Below are 17,172 nucleotides of genomic sequence, written 5' to 3' on the forward strand. Positions count from 1 at the left end.
CAAGAGCAGTGTCCACCAAGGTCAAGGTCTTCCCTGTATTCATATCAACAGTGGCAATCCATGCACTTTGCACAGAATTTTGAAGAGCTCTATAGTCCTGAGTGATCCTTATAGCACTCTCCACACTGCCAGTCCACCTGCTTCACAGGCAATGCCTTTGCAGATGCGTGGCACCTGTTCCATGTAGCTAAATTCCTTGCAGTCACCTCATTGGGGATGCTGACAAAGCAGGCCAAGAATGACCAGTGCCAGGGAAAAACAATGCTGCTTTCCTGTTCTGGGCAGCAGAATCAGCTGCCCTGGAGCCTCCTGCTCCCTTCCTCACTGTTCTTCAATGTCCTGGACAGTAATACAGTCACAGAAAGGCCAATGGCATTTTGAAGGGCAGCAATGAGAAGGCTCCTTTAGGAAAAGCAGGGTGATGGATCACTGAGTGTTTAGAGCAAAGAAAGGAGGAAGCATCCTTACAAGAGCTGACTGCATGGCAAGGACATCCTGTGAATGGGAATGGCACGGCTCAAAGTCCTGTGGTCACCTCATGTTGTCACCTCATGTGGTCACACATTCGTTGTGGTCATGTGTAGGTCCTTTCCCTGAGATATCTTCATTGCAGAGATGATCTGGAGAAATATAGAAAAGTACAGAACTGTGGGAATCTAGAACCCATTGTGAACTTCCTTCCTTTATTTATCCTGGAGCAGGAATGTTTCTGGGCCATCTTACCTGTTCCTATTTTATGCAGGAATGAAAAGCCCTAGAAGAAGCTATTTCTTGCAGTACACTGTAAAAAATAAATATAATTTTCAGCTACTACTGCAGCACAGACTGACATGTATAATGCTTCCCCACCTCCAAATTTGCAGATTCTTTTCTTTCCTGAAGATATATTCTTTAAGATAAATGTTTGTTTAACATTAGTAAAAAGCCTAGACATGTCTATTTATTATAAATCTAGTAAAATGGACCCTTCTTATTGATGAGGCATTAAATGTCAAGTTTATCTTGGATGACACTTGGAAATGTAAGCAATTAATAAATAAATGTGTCTTTTTTTGTTGATATAGGTCACTTAATATTACAGTTTATCAAAAATCAGTCATTTAATGGTATGCTTGAATCTGTGTGTGGTTTGCTTTCTTTTTTCTCCTTTGATACTTCTGGTATTAGCTCAATTTCAGAGTTCCTACAAATTTACTGTAAAAGATCTGTTTGACAATGAGAGAAGAAGTTGCCAGCCATGCCAATTATAGTGATTTTGTGGTGTGGGACTTAAGGCCACTGGGAACTAAAGATCCATGCCAGAAAAAAAAAAATAAAAGCTTTTCTAGGCTTCTGTGTTTCTTTCACAATTGTATTCACATATCCAATTCAAGCTATGGCTCAGTGGTATGTTATCTAAAGAAAGAGATTAGGTTCACATTAGGTTCACATTAGGACTTTTCTGACTACTTGATAGTAAGCAGGAAAAAAGAAGATTTTTTTTTTTTTTTTTTTTTGCCTAGAAAAGTAACATCTGGAACAAATAGAGTCTTTAACTGATTATCATTAACACAATTGTGTTGTGTTCTCAAAAAGCTATTAAAAAGTGTTAACATGGTTACATCATGAACTTCAGCTGGTTCTTATAACACAAGATCAACTAATGCCAGACATGTACACATATGGATATTTAAAATACTGTATTGTAAGACAAGATTCTGAGAACATTTTCATTAATATTCAGAGTACTTACCAGTTCAAGCAGTTGTTTTGAGGACAGATTTCACTACCCATATAACTCTGAACAGTATTTAAGCTCACATGTAAAGATGTTAACAGTTCTGTGGGTAGTAAGGAAGCAAGCAACCACTACGAATGAAGAGAAAATCCTTTTTTTTCCTTTTTGTCAAACCATTCTGTCTCACCTGTTATTCAAATAATGCCTTTTAAAAAGTGGCACACATGACAAAAAAAAAATCAAATACAGACTTCATTATATTACATTATGTCAGAATGTTAAAAATATCTCCCTGTATAAAGCCCAAGTGGACCGTGACAGCTCTTTTCTCACTATGCACAGCTTGATGTACCAGTGCAAGACAGGAACTAAAATAAAAATAAAAAACAGCGATCTGCAACTACAAGGATAATATGGGAAAACTAGTACCTGCCATTAACACCTGCTTTTGGCTTTGAGAGAGTAAAAGTGTTGGTTAATCCATTTGTTTTTAGGAGACAAACCTCCTTGACAGAACTTCCCAGCTGTATCATGAGCAAACTCTGGTCAGTTTGTCACATATAGCAGTGAGATAGCCAAAGGCCAGGTGCTTGCTGAGCTGTGAAAGCATTCCATGTGCTTGGAATGAAGGTTGCTCTAGACTCCTCAGCTCACCTGAGAAACAAGAAAACCCAGTAGTTGTTAGCAAATACAAGGAATTAGTACTCAGTGTTTCTGGACCACATTGGATTTTTCTGATGTGCAAGGTCATGAAATGGTTGCCTCCAGGAAGACTGAGACACATAAAAATTCAGGACACTGTTTCTCAGGCAATCTTTAGCCTGTGAATTTCCTGTGACTACATAAGGACAGCGAAACTGAGAAGGACTTCTGAGTTCCCCAGCTAGGATGTGCATTTTGAGCCTCAAGTCAAGACCTGACCATGTTGTGAGACCTTCCCAAAAAGGTGATATCCAAAAAATATCCAAAAAAAGGTGGTGACTGGATTGTCTGCCCAGTGAAGTGTAGGCACAGCCCCCAAACTCAGCATTGCTGGTAAGTGTGGCACTGAACAAAATACTGGTTTTCCAGTGTGTGGGCACTACATGCCATGTGCACCCACAGGGAAGCAATAATAATTATACTAAATAGTAGAGATACCATTTTCATGGCAGGAGGAGTAAATTGTGAAGAAAAACAATGAGTTCCATGCTCAAAGACCAAGAAATTATCTGCTTGCTATTCAGAAGGATGTTTTGCAAGGCTGAAAAGTGGTCTTGGAGATGCCAAATATGTGCTCATTCAGGTAGTCTTGAGTCCATACATTTTGTCCTATTACTGAGCTACAGAGTATTTCCAAAAACATTCAATTTTCATTCAGGAAAGAAGCTGAATGCACAGTGGGGGCTGATGAAAGGGTTCAGGTGCAATTCTATCTTATTCCTATCATATCCTGCACTTTATTTTTCAACCATAAAATCCTATTATTTAATATAGCGTGAAAGGGATGTTATTTTTATGCAGTAACAAGGCTATGGATTCTTATGATGAAAGAAATACTGGCAAAATAGGCAAATGTTTTTCCAGTAATGAACTGAACAGTAAATTTACACCTATTGCAATATGGCTGGAATCACATATAGCTGTCACAACAAAAAGTAGAAAGAAAAGCACATAGCATACTCTTCGTTTCCCTGTAAACTATGTTTCTGGAATAAGAGTAGAAGAAAATGATAAAAACTATCAGTAAATATTAGAATAAAAGAAACAATGCACCTATCAGAATAATATCATCTTATATAAAGAGTATAAAAAATATATCTGGAATTTTAAAAAACCAACTGATTCCAAGCCAATATGTTCCAATCTTGCTAAAATCCACGGTTCAATTATTAGTACTGAATTTTAGGGTTTCTAATACTAGATAGAAATATTCTAAGCATACATGACACAAAGCTTCAAACAAAACTCAGCGTGCCTGTTAAAATTTGCTGGAGTTTTGACAGGCTAATTCTGTACCTGCAGTCCTTATGGCAGCTCACATAAAAATTGCCTTCACCCCTATATTGTTATGAAGAATGAAATACCATGTCTCCTTCTGCAACCAGCACAAAACCACATCAACACTGAATCCTGCTCTGCCTTATTAGCTGAAATGTGATCTTGTGTTCACAGCTGATCTGGCTCAGACTTGTGATTCTGAATGACCTCGTCCCATACAGATCCCCTACAATGAGTATAGCCACATAAAAAAGGTCTGTTAAAATATGAATCATTCACCAAAAGACAGAAAAGTATAAAAAATTCCCAAATAAATACAAGCATTGCAAAATATAGGTGGATACTATGCTTGCATGTACTCTTTCTTTTATGTCAAAAGGAAAAAAGAATGAAAATAGAAACTTATAAAGAATGAGAAAATTTAAAATCAAATACTAAGCAAAGATATTTGCTCCACTGATGAAATCTGCTACACAGCCTGCTAGGCTTTTCAAATCTCTAAGTGTTTTGAAACATTGATGATGTGTGATGATCTCAAAACTGCACCAATATTCAGTTCTTTACCATTATGCTAATGCTCTTGCCCATAAAAAGAGTTTTCAAAAAGTACCTCTTTTTTTAAGGAAGTAATAATAATCTTTAGATGATGTAGAAAATAACCTATGTAGGAAAAAAAAAGTAAGAAAAATAAACATTTAGAAAACTGAAATAGGAGAGCTGTAAAGTAGACATAGAAACAAGAAAGTCCTGTTTAAACAGATAACACAGAATACAAAGTAAATGTGCTCACCCTTCTCTTAATCTTTTGTGAGGAAAGCTAAAATTCCAAACAATGAAAGAAAATAGCTTAAGATTTATTTCTCTTCATCATCTAAACTTCTAGCCCATGATACTCCTCACAGGACTTGCCCTTCTTTAACAAAGTTAAAACATGTGTTCTTACTTTCTTCTTTCTTTTATCATTTTAGAAAACCCTTATATTTATGCTTTTTTACTTTGTTGGTTGTTTTTAATCTAAAATTCTAAGTAACACAGAAGGATAAGAGGTTGAACTATCACAGAAAGCGTGCATAGGATTCAAAATGATCTTGCCAATCTTAAAGAGTGGTTACCATCTAGTAGCACCAAAAGAAGTCCAGTTAGCTCTGCAGGTGCTCATTGCCACTGAAAAGCACCCCAGCCAGTAACCTTGGCAGAAAAAGGTTTTGGCTGCACAAATGCAGGTTCAGGGCCTCAAAAAAATGTTATTCTCATGAGTCCATTTGTAGAACCAGGAACTTATTCTATAAACCAGTGATGTGTCCATATTTAGACTAATGATTAGTTAATAAATGCTTCCCTTACAACCCTTGCAATCCTAGGCATTGGTGTCTTCCACTTCTTGGGATGCAGTTCCCTTTCCACTTTAATTTCACTGTCTTTAGAGATGTTACTCCTCTCTTACTTAAGTTTAAATAACAGCCTTGCTTTTTTAAGCAGCATAGTAATGAGGCATAAAATTTTATTCTACCTGATTGTACTTGTATTGTACAGCAATCATTCCAGAAAAAAAGTTTTGTGAAGTAGGTCTTTGACAAGAACACTTGTGAATGGTGCAATAGAAAAAAATAAGAAAATAAGTAAAAGGAAGCATCTGTTGGGAATTCTTCCAGCTGTGCTTAACACATTTGGAAGATGACAGAAACATAATATGTGCAAGGCTAACACAGTAGCTTGTCACTTCCTATAAACATGCAGAGGTGTTCTTTCAGCCATGATAACGTTTTCCAAAAAATACATAATATGGCTTGCTCTGCTTTCCCTCCATGGGTCTCAAAGTAACTATTATTCCTATCTCACAGAGAAAAACATGCAATTGGTTGGAGAAATTACTCAAGTGTCTCAGGTCATTCAAAGGTAGGAATTGAAATAACAGCCAAGTTCAATGTAACCGTATTTAAGATCTGTTAGAGATCAAAAGTGCATTTTTGTTAGTTTTAATTCATTTACATACAGGATGCCCTGAAGCCCAGAACCACAAGTTTGCAAAATTGGTCTCAGTGGCCTAAGCTGCCACTGCCTTTCAGAAAACCTAAAACCACATCCAGTGACAAAATAACATTATCAAAGCACAGCAGATAAAAATAAAGGGTGCAAAATACATCAAGCTTACTAAGCAGATATTGCTCAGAACCACAAAATCCATGCACAGGTTAAGATCAATCTGCTATAGTTCAATGTACTTCATATTTTAAGATGAAAATAGGGGAAGGAAATCAGAATTGGTCATTTGATCAGACAATGTTTAAAATGGCAATGAAGTCTGTTATAGAGAAGCACTCATGAATCAGAGTCAATATAGCTCTTATTTGGAGTAACTTTGTCCTTCTGTGGGCTCTTTTCAGTACTTAAATTATCCAGTAGTTTCTTGATGAAAGCATAGTTGACCAAAATCTAAGAATCAGAATTTGATTAGGTTGTTTACGGGTCTGGGTTAATTTTTTTTTCCATTAGTTTTCAATGGTTTGTTCAAAATAAACCAGACTATCACTATATCAATAAGCCAAACTAGAGGTGACTGATTTATCTGTAACTTCTATTTGATGAAAATATACAGAAAAATGTCCGTGATAGAGCTCAGTATATTAGCATACAGAACATATTGGCTTCAGTCCACAAAACACTGTGTAAATTTAATGGGATAAGCCCCTTCTGAGTAGTAAATCATGGGAGTGAAGAGAAATGAGCCCAGAAGAAACAGTCCTAAGACATACAATAAGCACCAGATTAATTGCAAATTAAATAAATTTAAAATAGTCAAAGCAGATGTTCATTTTTTTTAGAGACATCTTAATTCATCTCCAAATAGAGTTTGCTTTAAGTAGAATAAGGAGCAGTATCTGAAGTGTCTAACTCATGCAAATACTCTTTAGTCCAAGATACAATAGATGGGCATTTTTGTCATTTTCTTACACTGTTTGCTTTGTATGGACATACACAACCTGCTTGTAATAAAATTTACGGTATTCAGTTCTCTTTACAGTTTTTCCTAAGTCAGCAATTAAAAAAAACCACATAGGCATTGCATTCATGTGTCTAACTTACAGAAAAAGCAAAATACCATTAAACATATGTGCTAGACCCTATTCTATAAAAGTCTGTGAGCACATATTTAGCCTTGATGCTAATGATTACTCAGGGAAAAAATTAATATGTCTCTACATTCCACCTAAATGTGGAAGGAACAGTTCTAGGAAATTAAGGGAATATGGTTATGCATTCTTTTCTAAGGTTATGCATTCTTTTTTCTGTAATAGAGGCACTTAAATGAATCATAGAAATCACTCTTCATACACATATAAGTTAATGGTTGCCCATCTCAATTCCCACATATTTTACCTTCTTTCTATGAATGCAAGGACACAGCTTACACAGTCATATGTCCTAAATTTCTCTCTTTCCTAATTCTGACTTTTTGCTGCTTTTAGGAATAAGAAAGTAAGCAAATTTTTTGAGCAAAGATGACCTATTCAGGAATTAATATTGGGAAAATGAGAGCAAGACTACAAACAGCTAAAACTGGGAATTTCCAGTTTAATGGAAAATGCTGGTATTTTGATTATTCTGAATCAGAACAAACTATTTCAAAATTTCCCACAAAGCAGAAATTTAAAAAAAAACTTTAAAAAATGCTTCCAGAAATGTTGAAACACATTTTTGAGCTTTTTAGTTTTGTTTAGTTAATATTTTGATATTTTGTATTTTTTTACAGTCATAACTATAGCTCATCTCATGACACAATTAATGCGTAGCTTCCATAATATAGTATAATTTTTCAAAATTTAATTGTTCAAATTGTGAACAATTATAACCAACAACAGTTAATGTATATTTCATTTGAGTAGGAAAATAGGATCAATAGTTGACTTTCTATTACTCACAGCACATTTGTTTCAGAAACAATGAAAACGTCGTGTTAATATAAACATATCAAAACAACAGTTACTTGAATTAATGCTGTACATTAAAATTTTGAATTAATTTTATCTTGCTCATCATCACAGCATTTTCACCATACACCATCAGTTTACATGTCCATGGATTAATTTTGAGCTGTTACTAACATCATTTTTTTTACCACTGCTACCTATAAGCCATAATTCTGGACTTTCTCACACATCCAGCACTCATGTTTTTCTTGATCAGCAAATACAAAGGATTTCAATTTATGTGATCCTCCCTAAAACTTAATCATGAAACTTGCACTCTCCCTGTTTTGCCCAAAATGAGAAACTGTTTTTCATGGCACTGCTTTCTCCTTGGTGTCTCTTCAATACTGACAAAACAATGACAGCTCAGTCTGCATGCCCTCATCCTTCCCATCAAATTTGTCACTTGTATTTCATCTAGTGATGATGCTGCTTGGGTCACCATTACAAAAGGTGTCCGAGTCTTTTTTTTAAAAAAAAGTTCTTTAGCTCACATCAACTAGCAAATTTTTTTTTTTGACTTCTGAACTTTTAATTTGATGAAAGGAATTTTCCACCATACATTTGACTAATCACTGACTTCAAAACAGAATCCCATATTAATAAAATATTCCACCTCTTCCTGCAAAGACAAATTTGTCTCTGCCATTTTATATAATGAAGAACAGCTGTTTGCCAGCCACTGGGTTTATTCGCTTTCTTCCATCCTCTCCTAAACCATGCCCTATCACCCTCTCAGTGATATCTGTTATGGTGGTGATATCTATTACAGTGGTTCTTTCTACTAGAGTGGTTCTGTCTTGGTTTTCTATAGGAAAACTTGTAATCCCAGTGTAAAAAAAAACAGACAACAGCTACAAATAATTGCATTTGGTTAGAGTGATCTAACAGAGAAGAATACACAACCAAGGCACGTTGGTTTGGGTGGTTTTAGGCATTGTGGCAATGTTCCTACCTTTTAAGAAAGGATTTAGGTAGAGACAATATATTAATTAGGATAATTGCCTATTTTTTTATTTGCTATCTTCTATAAAACAGAGTTGTCCCTGGAAAAACTGACACATGAGATCTATAGCATTAGAGCATGTTAGTGAAATCATTGGAGTAATAAAGAACAAAATATGAGGGTCAGGACACATAAACACACATAAATACCTGAATCCATGTCTCACACATTTCATATATCTTTGTGGCTATTATAACACTGAAGGTTATACTTAATAAGCCAAACAAGGATATATATACTATAGCCTTTTAATGTAGAATAGCTACACACATTCCAAGTAGAAAACTGTACATCTTTTGTAAATACTTTGAAAACTGCCATAAACTCTGTAGTTTACAGCTGCATTTTATTTAAGGGAATGTATACAACTGCATAAGCAAGCAGTCACTTATTCTAAGTGGTTTAAAAAGTTATTATATTTAACAAGGGAGGAATGAACCAATCTCCAATAGTTAACTGACTGCTATACTGACCAGAAAACTATCACCAGCATAGAAGCTGTATTTAGGAAATTAGTGATCATGAGATCAGTATGACCTAAGGGATTTTTAATTTTCTGTTTAAAAAAAATGGTCTTTGTGAAGAAAAGCACTGCACTAAGTCTAAAAATCTCTAATGGAATCTCTTGAATCTCTTCTGTTTTTCTGACTTTTTAATACCACTTTAAAACAAGAACCAAATGAAAGAAGGGAAGTGGGACAGAGCCTTAGGTTGGTCAGGTGTGTTTAGAATGGCTCTGTGGAGAGAACCAACATTACCAGTTGTTTGGAGACACCATGATTCTCTGATTACCCTGAGAGCCCAAAGCTGAGCCTTCTGCTGCTTGCTGCTCTCATGACCAAGAGAGGCCTGCTGAAACCTTGGAGAAATCAAACAGTGAAGAGTGAGGAATGTTTGAAGCCTGGGCAGCAGGGAGGTTATGGAGGAGTGTATTCCTTCTCTTATTTAGGAAGGGAAAGGCAGAAGTGTGTGCACCCATCTGTTGTGCTGCAAAAAGAAAAAAAAAAAAAAAAAGGTAAAGATTATAAAGATTATCAAAGCTTTCTAATTTGCCTTCCCACTTTCTTCTCTAAGGCTAGTGGAGTGAGTGATACATGTCCTGCAAGTTGCAGCAGGCTTCATCAAGGTATGTGCAGAATGGTGCCACCACTCAGTGACCTCTGAAGTGCACAGGGGAGGATAAAACAGAGCAGAACATGAAAACACAGCACCTGCAGTACAAATGTGTATCAGAATACCTGAAATATTAGTATTACCTGAACCAAGCAAAATTACCTCCAAGCCCCCTGTGCTTCTGCCATTATGGTACATTAGAAGAAATCCCTTCCAAAGATTAATCAGCTTAGCTAACCATACACTGTTTAAAAATGCACAGAGCAGAGTATTAGCCATCCATGGAGCATACAAATAACTAAATGTGTCCTTTCTGCCTGGCAAGCACCCTATAGTTCAAGGTGGATCTGAAAACTGACAACAGATCTGGGCCAACGTGGTCTCAATTGTTATTTTCAATAATAAAGTACAGCTAGCACCTCAGCATGCAACCCTCACTTAGGGGAAGCAGACAGGGACAAAATGCAATGTTCTGGAAGAGCTTTTATGGAAATCATGCACTGCTTGTGACATGTGTTTGGTCTCTGGAGCTGCAGCCTTGTCTAGCCCTCTACTTTTAAATGCCATCTTCCAAACTCCGAGGGTAACAAGCATAAACTGTGTCTATAAAACAACATCACAACTTTATTCTCAATAGCTAAGTATTGAAATGCAAGCATACATTATAAATAGAAAAACAGCTGGCTTGGAGCACATTGCAAGCCACTAACACAGTTGAGGGATTTGAATGACATCATAACCCGTGAGAGCATGTTGCTGGCCAGCTGGTGTTATTTATAATATACTCATAATTGAGGAAAAATAAAAAGGCAGAAGTTAGGTATTGCAGAACTAATAAAGTTGAATTCTCTCTTTCTCAGTGTCATTTAAATTGTTATCAAGAGAAATTTGAAAATTACTACTAAAAAGGAGGGGGGGGGGAGGGTTATCACTTTATAATTACAACAGCAGATATAAATGTCATGGAAGCCCCCCAAACTGGGCTACTTGTTTTACTCTATTCATAGTACTGTAAGTTCTAGGAAATTACATTATTTCTCCTGTGTTGTTGTTGAAACATCACAAAGCTATTTTGCCCTATTTACAAGTAGTTCTCAACAATTCTGTTATTTTTAGCAAACTACAAACTGCTGTTTTAGGGTTAATCACGGAGAGAGTTGGAGGTTTTAATTGGTAGTCACCATATAGGCGTGCCAAGTTTAATAACATAAAGACACATTAAGGGAAAAGTAGATAACTGCCTGCCTGCCTTTTGCTACTATATAAATAAAATACCTATGCTGCTATGCATAAATAAAATATGTATTTATATATGTACACAAAGGTATGCATATGTACAAACATTGCCCATCCATATTTAAGTTTTCATATATTTGAAATGCAGACACACATAAATACAAACGCACACACACAGCTACCTGAAAGTTAACCAGAATACATTTTCTTATTTTTCATGGCAGCACAAGCTCTTTTTGTCTGCTAACCCCTCAGTCACTAATTCACATTCTTTTAAAGGGAAAAAAAATATGCTTCTGTGCTCTAGTTTTAAAATGCAAAGGTATGATGTTATTTGTCACCATGCCCAAAAAAGTCCTTACTCGGTAACTTTGCCAGAAGAGGGAGAGAGAGAGAGGCAAATGCTCCCCCAGCTGTTTCCTGTCTACAGTGTCTGTGTAATGTAGATAAATGTGAGGATTTTCTCTAAATCCCTCTTCTGTTTGCTAAATCTCACTGTCACTGCTAAAATCAGAGCAGATAGAGCCTGCGCAATGGAATAAAGTCCTCAATATTGAAATGTGACATTGCTCTCAACATCTCACATCTCTCTGGATTTCTTTTTTCTCATCATTACTGCTAACAAATTCATTTCCAGACTTTGCACTTTCAAGAAGCAATGGAAAAAATCAACAGTCTTTCAACACAATTAGTTAAGTGCTGCTTGTGTGATTTCTTGAAGGTAAATCTTTATTACTATTTCAAATAATTTTTTAGTTTTATTTTGCTGTGTATTGTCTGCTGCTGGCTTGAGGAGTATTGTGCACTTTTCAATAACATTATTTTAGAACTGAGAATTATTTATAAATTGCTGAACATGCAATTTTATGTGATCTGGAAAATGGCTGTATGTAATAGTTGCAATTACATAGATAACTGTAAGGGTAAACTATTGCAAATACCTGTCTTAAATTTCACTTCTATTCAGAGAACTTTGTAATATTTCAGTTATGTCATTATTAAAAGGTCCACTTACATCATTGTCTATATTGTTAATGAATGCTTGTGAAAACATGAACTTTTAGCTATTTTCTGCAGGTGCAGGGTTTCACAGGAAAAAAGGTACTATTCACATGTTAAGTTTCTGCAGTTTTATTATACACAATTATAGAGAAAACGTTCATGCTTTCACAAGGAAACTTTTAAGGGATGTTGTCACTGCAGCAATTTTCTGGCAGCATCGTGGCATTTACTTGGTTTTTGCTTTCATAAATTAAAAGTAAATGAGAAGTTCAGTTTGTTTTCTACATTAGAAACCAGCTGCGACTCTTGCTGACCTTGCATATTTGTACAGCTTAAGCAATTGTACATAAAGAAAATGGAAATTCCTTTACATGTTCATCTCCAAGTTTTCCCTTCTAGGGAGGGCTTTCTCAGGAAAGTTTGCATGTGAAGTTTGATGTTATGACCCTATAATTTCTGCACAATAATATAAACTGTCTTAAGGTAAATTTGACTTCAGTAGGTGCATTGACCTCTGTTTCTGTCAGTTGGCTCGAGTCCAACTTTCCATTATCTGCAAATTTATATCCTTCAAGAACTTTTTTTCCCCTTAGTATTTTGCAAGGATATTTATGGAGTTGAAAGAATTATCTTATTTTAATTGCTTAGGGCCTAATATTTTTTTTAAGTTGCTCTTACACTTAAAACACACTTATCTCATTCCTTAATGACCTAATTACAGATCTGAAATTGCAAGGGATGAAATCATTCCCTTAATGTATAAATGGGCATCCTTTCCAATATACTTGAAAGAAGAAGGGTTGGGGTTTTTTTTAAGTATTGAGCAAGGCACTAAGAGACATAAAAGTAATGTGCTAGTTCCTCAGCTGTGCATCCTGCCAAGCTTCCTTGGAATCAATGGAACATATTGATTTAGGTTAGCATGTAGCCCAGATTCTCTGCTCAAAGTTAACAGTATTTAAGCCTTGATCCACTCCAGAGTATATATGCTTTATTTATATAACAATTACCAGTGAATACTGATATTTCATAATAATTGCACATTTCTACTATGGCTTGATAATCGGGCCCAGCCCCTCTGGAATAAAATGTAATTTTGAATATATAACTCTTGATTTCTTGCTGTAGCATATAGTCTCCAAAAAAATGTTGCCTCCTGCACGATACTTATAATTCTTGCAGATGTTCTTACATGTTACTGAAATGACCAAGCATGTGAAGAATTCTTATGCACAACTTGTGTCAAGTGACAATCTGTTAAATGAAGGGGGCTTACATAGAAGAATTAAGAAGTGACTGAGATGCAGTGTTCATATATGACATTCCTTTGTAGTGCTACTCTTCTGGACTACTAAAAGAGCAATGTAGCAAAAGCTGGCTATTTTACTGAAAAAAAAAAAAAGGAAATTCCAGCTGTGAAAATATGGTCAGTCATTCTATGCAAGTAAAAGAAGTGCTTAACCAGGCTCATCTTGAACTTGTATTCAATTTCCTAATGTAATTAGATGCTTCAATAAACCCCACCCACACGCCAATGCCTTTTCTTTTAAGCTCTCAACTTTCTAGTCAGATTGGGGATAATGTAAGTACCCTGCTTGATGGTAGAGAACCTGCAGCAATATTGGATTACAACTCTGTATTTCCTTAAGAATATTCCCCTCAGATGCAAAGGGGTACTTGGATTTTATCACTGGCATATTGAATCAATTAATGTTGTGTTTAATTAAAATGATGAAGTAAAGTTAAAGTTTTAAAATGTGTTTTGGAATTTGCTTTAATGAAACGGTACTTGATTTGTCAAACAATTGATTGAACCTCAGAAACATGTGAGCCTGTTTTCTTTTCTGCAAAGTTTTTACTTGTTTGAAAGTTCTTGACTGTTGTTAAATTTGGAGATAAAGTTAGAAATTCTCTGTGGTTTATACTGTGTAGCCTTTTTTGGCTTCCACTAAAGGAAAAACAGTAGATAATCTGTTTTGTCGTAGTTCAGTGCTGATATTTATCTGAAAATGCAAGCCAGCTGAGAAGTCTTTAAAAGTAAAAAATTGTTAAATGTCTAAAATTTATGTTTATTTCTGGACCAAATGTTATACGAGAACAAATTGTTAAATACATAATGTTCTTGTATTTGTAATGTCTTTCAGCTTTCTGAGGCAGTGTGCTAAACAGCTTTCTGCTTTACCTCCTCAGAACTGGGAACCATCTTAAACTGCAGGTGCATCACATTTATCTTATAAATTCAAAAATATGGCAAAGGAAAAAAGAAATTGTTATTAAGATATGGAATCATTGCAGGAAATAGTGCCTCATGTTATCATCATTCATTTACAATCTGATCTTTCTCCATCTGCCATTGAAGTCATGACCATGCATTTGAGCTTGTTGGGGTTTGCATGGCAAAGTTGGCTAAAGACACTTGTGAATTGGAAAGTAATTATTTTTTTTTATTATATATCATGGGATTTAAAATTATTCATTATTTTTACAGTGGAAATAAGAGACTCATCCAGCAAGGCACTAAGATCTCTTGCCAAGAAAATAAGAATTCTTAAAAATTATTGACTAAAAAAGGCTCAATATCACACTGGATCAGATCCCAATTGATCAGAAAATAGATAACTACATCTTTTTTTCAAAAGTTCAATGAAGAAATATTAAAGATTAAGTGGTCCCTGAACCCCTGAAAGAAACTTTAGGGAAGATGAATCATTTTACTTTCAATTACTTTGCACTAGACTGCTAACACAAAGCAGTTTTAAGCCAAGTTTAACTGTATGTGGAAGACAGATTTGTAACTTCTTACCCAACTGCAAAGCTAATGTTAACCTTAAAAGAGAATGAAAAAATTAAATGCAGATTTACACCTTTCAAAACTATCATTTTTGGCAAGTGATCTAAACAAGCTCAAAATATGCATTAAGCACGTTACTCAGTGTCCTGCTACTATATATAAATATCTTTTCTTAATATTAAAAGAAAAAGCCATCTTCTTTGCATGTTGGGTAAGAAATTGGGTGGACATAAAGGGATACAAAAATAAGTGACTAAATGGATTGGTGCAATTTTACACCCACTGAGAACTGGTCTTTCTTTGGTCATAAGTACAGGAAGATAGTTTGTAATCAAATGTAAATGAGAAAAGAATTATCACCTCTGTATTAACCTCATGGCCACATCTGCCTATGAGGGGACAAGTAAAAATAGAAATCTTTAATGGTTTAAAATTCACACTCCTGTTAATTTCTCAAATGTTTGCCTGCTAGTAACAGGGAACTGAAAGAGTGAATGAATGTGGTCTTCAGCTACAGAAGATCCCACATCAATTCCTGTAACTTTGGCAAGTTGAACCTTGAAACATTTTTGGTTTTTCCTGGTGTTTTCCTTTCTAAGGTGGCTGGAGAACTGTGGAGTGCTAATAATGAACTATTTTTCTATTGGGCCAAATTTCCTTACAGCAAGTTTAGAGCCATTTATTCTTCTGACAATGTTGATTTTAGTTTAAACAGCCTTTCTCCATCCTATGCCACCCCCCATTTCCCACAGTACATTGGCAGGCACCTATCATATTCCCTCTTAGCTTATCTGGTCTGAGACAAACCAATTCAAGGTTGCTTTCTTTATTTATATTATTCCAGGCTTCCCTTTGTTTATTCCACTCTTCCATCTTTTGCTTTCCAAAAGCAAATATAAGTCATAGATACTACAGGGTTCCCTACCTAGATGTGATTGTGAGAATTCACCAGAATAAATAATCAGTTTCCAAAATACATAGACAAGAACATGTAGGCGGTTGCAAAATCATGGAGAGACATTTCCTGATACCATGCTTATTGTCCAAGAAATCACAGTACATATTCATTATCATTCACAAGGGTGCAGGAGTCATTTTTTGTAAGACTCTTTGGGGAAATTCTGACACTGCTTCTGCTTCCTTGGCAGGTGAAGATGCACACTGTGTCCTACATCCATTTCTTCTACCTTGGCCTGTGTTTGCTTACCTTAACCAGTTCTGTTGCTGCTGGCCCAGAGACACTCTGTGGTGCTGAGCTGGTTGATGCTCTTCAGTTCGTGTGTGGAGACAGAGGCTTTTACTTCAGTAAGTCCTCCCTTTCTTTCCTTTAACTGCTAAACACTTTCATGTAATCCACTGGAGTCTGCAAGTGCTGTAAATGAGCTTAGCTATGATCATCCAGGCTGCCAGCTAGGACTGGTGTCTTATACCTGGAAGATGCTCAAGCCTTCAGTTACCATAAAGCCTCAGTGAGGAATAATATTGTGCCTGTGTTAAACCTCTCTGACTTTCTGATAAATTTTTATGTTCAGACTTGTTATTGTTTTTCACCACTTTCCAGCTGTCGCTATTTCACCTGCTGTGTTCCTGCTTTCCACTGACCTGTCACTGAAATCAAATGAATGAGAGCAAATACCAAACCCAAGACACTCATGAGGCAGAACTACATGTACCTGTTATGTGAGACTGCTAGTAAACACTTTCAGTACACACTTTTTCATATTAAAAACACACTAAGCTTCAACATCTGGTTTAAAAAAAATGAAGAGCTGGAAGGCAGCAAGCAGAAAGTTACTGCATCCAAGTATCCACATGCTTCATCATTTAAATACAGGTGGAGGGAAATTCATGTGTGGTGAGATAATAAAGACTATCATCAGTACAGGCAACAGATAAAATTAACTCTGCAATAGTGAGGATCAAGAAATACTCAACTTTTATGTAACAGAAATCTATTTCTGATTTTCAGCTATTTGCCACTTAAAGTTAATGAAACTTTTAGTTAGGAATATATTCATTCTGAACACATTCATTAATACATTTCTTCAAAACATGGTAGAATTTGTGCTCCTATAGCCTCTGAAGCTAGCATTTACTTTCAATAACAATATGTATTTCTCTGATATCCTTGATATTCCTTCATGGCTGAAGCTTCTTGTCTTCTCTGCTACCATTTTTGTTTTTCTGATCACATCCACCCTATTCCTATTCATTTCTATTCATGGAGTCACTGCTTTCAATGTTTTCTCCTTGCTTGCAGTAAAAACAAATTCAGACTCTTGCACTTCTAAATTACAGAAAATTCTAATTTCTTCAGCATATAAATTGTAGAGATTTTCACTATCTTCTTGGCATATTT

At 35.6% G+C, this 17,172-nt stretch overlaps 1 protein-coding gene across 2 annotated transcripts in view; it reads left to right on the plus strand.

The window, feature by feature from the left end:
• Positions 1-11,478: 11,478 nt before the first annotated feature.
• Positions 11,479-17,172, plus strand: part of IGF1 (insulin like growth factor 1) — a 47,259-nt gene continuing 41,565 nt past the window's right edge. The window contains exons 1-3 of one of the 2 annotated variants that reach the window (XM_058023454.1): positions 11,479-11,741; positions 14,167-14,237; positions 15,962-16,118. In XM_058023454.1, the coding sequence (XP_057879437.1) occupies positions 15,968-16,118 (151 nt within the window). In that variant the 5' untranslated portion in view covers positions 11,479-11,741; positions 14,167-14,237; positions 15,962-15,967. The remainder of the gene's footprint in view (positions 11,742-14,166; positions 14,238-15,961; positions 16,119-17,172) is intronic. The other variant, XM_058023453.1, reaches the window with a different exon arrangement.

The sequence above is a fragment of the Melospiza georgiana genome, chromosome 4, assembly GCF_028018845.1.
Source record: "Melospiza georgiana isolate bMelGeo1 chromosome 4, bMelGeo1.pri, whole genome shotgun sequence".
NCBI lineage: Eukaryota > Metazoa > Chordata > Aves > Passeriformes > Passerellidae > Melospiza > Melospiza georgiana.